At 30.7% G+C, this 4,858-nt stretch overlaps 1 protein-coding gene across 1 annotated transcript; it reads left to right on the top strand.

Annotated features, from left to right (window-relative positions):
• LOC107607731 (uncharacterized) lies at positions 1-1,767 on the top strand. Its single transcript, XM_021106319.2, has 2 exons — positions 1-726; positions 846-1,767. The coding sequence occupies exons 1-2, from the start codon at positions 1-3 to the stop codon at positions 1,566-1,568; spliced, it is 1,449 nt and encodes a 482-aa protein (XP_020961978.1). The 3' UTR covers positions 1,569-1,767.
• The last annotated feature ends 3,091 nt before the right edge of the window (positions 1,768-4,858 follow it).

The following is a 4,858-nucleotide window of genomic DNA, read 5'->3' on the forward strand; positions in this document are numbered from 1 at the left end:
ATGCCTGGAGCTAAAAGCCTGAGAGTCCTCACACTTGACAAATGCAATAAACTGGTAGGATTTGATGAATCCATTGGATTTATGCCAAACCTTGTGTATTTTAGTGCTTCGGAATGCAGTAAGCTCAAACATTTTGTACCAGAAATGTATTTGCCGTCTCTCGAAGTGCTTTCATTTTACTTTTGTAAAAGCCTTCAAAGTTTCCCAGAAATCATGCAAGAGATGGACAAACCATTAAAGATTAACTTGGCAAATTCTGCAATTGAGGAGTTCCCGAATTCCGTTGGTAATCTTACAGGGCTTGAGCACATAGATATCTCTAAATCCAAAAGACTCCAGTATCTACCAAGTAGCTTCTTGATGTTGCCAAAACTTTTCACATTGACAATAGACGGATGTTCTCTGCTTGGAAGATCATTTAAAAAGTTCAAAGGACACAACAGTCCAAATATAAGGAGACTGAATTTCAGTGGTGCTAATCTTTCAGATGAAGATCTTCATCCAATTCTTCATATTCATCAGAAGTGGGAAGGCATCAATGTATCAAACAATTGTTTTTTATCCCTCCCAAAGTGCATTGAAGGATTTTTGCACTTGAAAATTCTTGACGTGAGTTATTGTAATAATCTTATGATAATTCCAGAACTTCCATCAAGCATTCAAAAAGTAGATGCAAGATATTGCCTATCCTTAACTCCACAGTCCTCAACCATGCCATTGTCCAAGGTATCTTACATGCATATATGGAAGATTTGATGACTAGAGGAGTCAATAGAATTCTTTTTTTTTTTTTTTCCTTTTAATAACTGAAATTTATTTTACAATTAATTTTATCTGATTGGCAGATTTTACAAGAGACTAAAAGAATTGAAGTTGTGATGCCAAAAAAGGAGATTCCCAATTGGCTTGACTACGATTGCAGCAAAGATATTCCTCTGTTTTGGGCTCGGCGAAAGTTCCCTGTTGTTGCTTTAGCATTCATGTTTGGGAGAGCCACTGGCAGTGATATTGATGAGACATTGATGAAGGCTCTAGACTTCTGGCCTCAAATTGCTTCATCCAAATCCTACACTGTTGGTCTCAACTTGTTTATAGAAGGCCAACAAATATTTCCGGAAAAGTCCAAATATTTCAATGTTGGGGAAGATCATGTGTTACTTTTTGATCTTCGAACTTTGTTCAGTGACAAAGAGTGGCATGATCTTGATGCATATATTGGAGATGATTGGAAAGCCATTCATGTTGTATGTGAATCAACCTTAACTCTGAATCATTGGGGAGTTTATGTTTACAAGGGAGAGACAAACATGGATGATATTTATTTCAAGCATCTTCCCAACCACAAATTGTCAAGCGAGTTAGTTCTAGAAAGAAGTCCGCAACAAACTCGGCAAAGAATTGGACAAGTGATAGATAATTTGAATCCAACAGAAACATTTGACAATGAGCATTTGTCTCTTGTTGATCTAGAAGAAGATAGTATGAGTTTTACAAAGGCATTGGTGAGGTCTACAAGATGGCTAAGGCTAACGAAGCTGCTTTGTCTTCTAACTATGGGGCAAGTTTGAAGAAAGAATCAGAAGAATCTAATTGGGACGTGTTGCGGTTAATAGAGTTGATGAAGGAGAATGTGCCAAAAGATATTGCTGATTCATACCCTGGTCAAATACAAGCTGTACAAGAATTCGCAGAAGAGTTTTTTAAGGCACGTGCACAATTTATGATGGAGAAAGACTGCGACACGTTGAATATTGGTATGATGATTGCTTTAGAGGAATACCATATTTTTGGACCTCCAACTCGTCGTTATTGGGGAAGAATAGATTTAAAACATGCAGATGATCCAACATTCAAAGCAGTGATGAGGAGGGCATTCCAAGAATCATGGAGAATTGAAGAACGCGCCAAAGCACACAATAGAAGGATGATTCCCATTCCCATCCATATGGGGGGAATCGTCGCAGAAGGAAGAATATGATGATGATCCTGTGTTGGAAGAATTATTGAGCAAGATAGAGAAAGATGCTATGGACTCTAATAAATCATATGGTAAATTGAAGGCATGTATTACTTATACTAATGAAGTACTAGCAGTTTCTGATGAATATTTGCTGGAAGCAACGTATATGAGAGCACATGAAAATATGGAAAATGAAGTCATGTCAGAATGGGGAAGGTTAGAATTGGCATTATGTGACATGTTCAGATCAAGAATGCGAAGATCATTGTTTGGTTGGAGAAAGCTCATGATTCCTGGAGCTAGTACTAAGAAGACCTCTTATCGGACAATTAGAGTGGCACACGAAGATCAAGACACTCATGATAATAATCGAATGCAGCATAATAAGCTGTGGCGGATCCAGATTCCAAGGTACTTTAGAAGGACCTTTTTTTATTTTTTTATTTTCTTTTACGGTTTCTTTATTCTGCATTTTTGTTTTTTGTACGGGCTTTGTCTTTCACTTTTTGTTTTACTCTTTTGGTTCTTTTACGGTCTTTCATGTTTATTTTTGTTTTTTTATTTACTTTTATTATCATGGTTTTTTTTTTATGCATTTTCATTTAATTTTGCTCTGTCTTGTTTTATATTTTATTTTCTATTGTCTAAGGTACCTTTTTTTGGAAATTTGGTCTGTGGTACTTGGGATGGTCTAAGTAAGTTGGTGTATTTTTCATTTACCCTGCATTACATTTGTCTAACACAATACACTTCGACATCTTGGTGTTATATATATATATATATATATATGTTTTATCATCTGTGTATATTAATGTTTTTGTTTCTTATTTCGTTTGATTTAACTAAAATGACAAAATGCGATTTATAACAATGTTAATTAAAAGAAAAAGAGCTTTATGATCATTCTTCTATATATCTGAGTTATCTATACATAGAGATCAAATTGTAAGATTAAAACTGACTTTGTATAACTTCTTTTTAATCCCCTTTCAATTTAATGACACAATAAGAGAAATTTGAGTATATATTGGTCAAATAGAGGAGTAATCAGTATAATTTTGATAAATTAAATCTCCGTTGAGTGTAATTTATCCTTAAAACATACAATGCACTATTTATATATGTACTTGTTCTATATATCTAATTTTAATTTTTCAACAGAATTATATATGTTCCAAGTAACTAGATTAGACTCCAGTTGAATGTATTGTCAATTCTTTTATACTAACATCTAATTGGAGGTTGCTGTATAGACTTTTTCATATATATACATGCAGCCATGCACATTGCCTTAATTGTATATATAGTTGCAATCATGCATGCACAGTGCCTCGATCGGATGTAGTTTCCAAATTTGCAATACCAATAATAATAATTAAGATTTTCAACTGCCAAAGAAAATCAGTAAAAAAAAGTCATAATTTGTCTTATTTAATATTTATTAATTGTCTACCAATAATAATAATTAAGATTTTCAACTGCCAAAGAAAACCAGTCATAATTTATCTTATTTAACATTCATTAATTGTTGTGACAATTAATAAATGTTAAATAAGTCAAGTCTTCTTTTTCATCATGTGTCCCTTTAGGGTTTTATCTTTGGTTCATCATTCTTATTTTTCTATATATGTAAGATTTTATGTTGAGCTAATTAGAGATTTTTTAATAATATTGTTTTCAGATTATTCTTAATTCCAATTTTTTGTTAGAAATTGTACATTCAATCAACTAAAATAACAAGTAAAAAAAAACGAATAATGCAAACTTTAGAAATTTGTATTTATATAGACATAAAAAAAACATATACAGATAAGATAGATGAAAGCATAAATATAAATAGTGTCTAAAAAAGATTACCTTGTCAAAAGGGTAAAGAATCACAATCATAAATCACAAAACAATGAAAAAAAACTAAAACACAATAAAAAAATACCAATAGTCAGTTAGTCACACGTCCAAATAAAATAACGTGAATGATTAACTTTTTCGAAAATATGAAATGTGGAGAAATGGTTACACATCTCAACGGTGTTAAATATTTGTATGTATAAAATTTAAATTTGGTAGAGGTAACGATTTTTGTGAAATTGTTGGTTGAATAGGAAGTTGCATGGATGATAACGTGGATGCCCATGTATATGTATAATTACATGTTGAAGATGACCGTTGAGTATGACCATACAAGGAAAAATTGAGTATATATATATGTGGTTTGACAATGAAATTTTCCATATCTGGTGAGTGGTGATGATTTAACACGATATGATTGATAAGGATTCATGAATAAAGAAGAAAAGATTATGGAGTAAGCTATATGATATGTTGATTTTAACAATATAACATAACGGACACGTGAATTCATCTATCTTTTTTGGATTTATCTATGGTGAAGAAAGTATAAAGTAGTTCTTTAACGACTAGAGAAAATATGTCATTTTTGTGATTGTGAAGATTTTTTACACTATTTTTTTATATTGCATGAATGACCTCTAAGTTAGTAAAATTATAATGAATAAATTAAAAAATAATCCAATTATACTAATAATTTTAAGGTATAAATTTAGTGAAAGAACAATGTGGACTTTTTGAGATAAACATGTATTTAGTAAAATTAATTTGTTAAAAATAATATATATAAGTAAATATCAAAATAATCAGTTATTCCTTTATTTTTTATATTTATAAAAACAAAATAAAATTAGTATTAATTTTATTTGCTTTTCTTTATTTTATTGGTATCAAAAAAATATATATTTAATTTGAAACCCTTATTTACAACTATCTAATTTATATATATTCAAAGAGATTAGTAGATAAATTTTAGTAATTATATATATCATGAGTAATATAAATATTAAAAATACAGTAATATTATTTAATTATTCTAATTATTGTTTA

This window comes from Arachis ipaensis, chromosome B7 (genome assembly GCF_059453495.1).
Source record: "Arachis ipaensis isolate K30076 ecotype BB chromosome B7, ASM5945349v1, whole genome shotgun sequence".
Lineage (NCBI taxonomy): Eukaryota > Viridiplantae > Streptophyta > Magnoliopsida > Fabales > Fabaceae > Arachis > Arachis ipaensis.

Coding starts and splice junctions, on each gene's coding strand:
- LOC107607731 (XM_021106319.2), top strand. CDS start 1: ATGCCTGGAGCTAAAAGCCTGAGAGTCCTCACACTTGACAAATGCAAT. Junction 727..845: donor CAACCATGCCATTGTCCAAG/GTATCTTACATG, acceptor TCTGATTGGCAG/ATTTTACAAGAGACTAAAAG.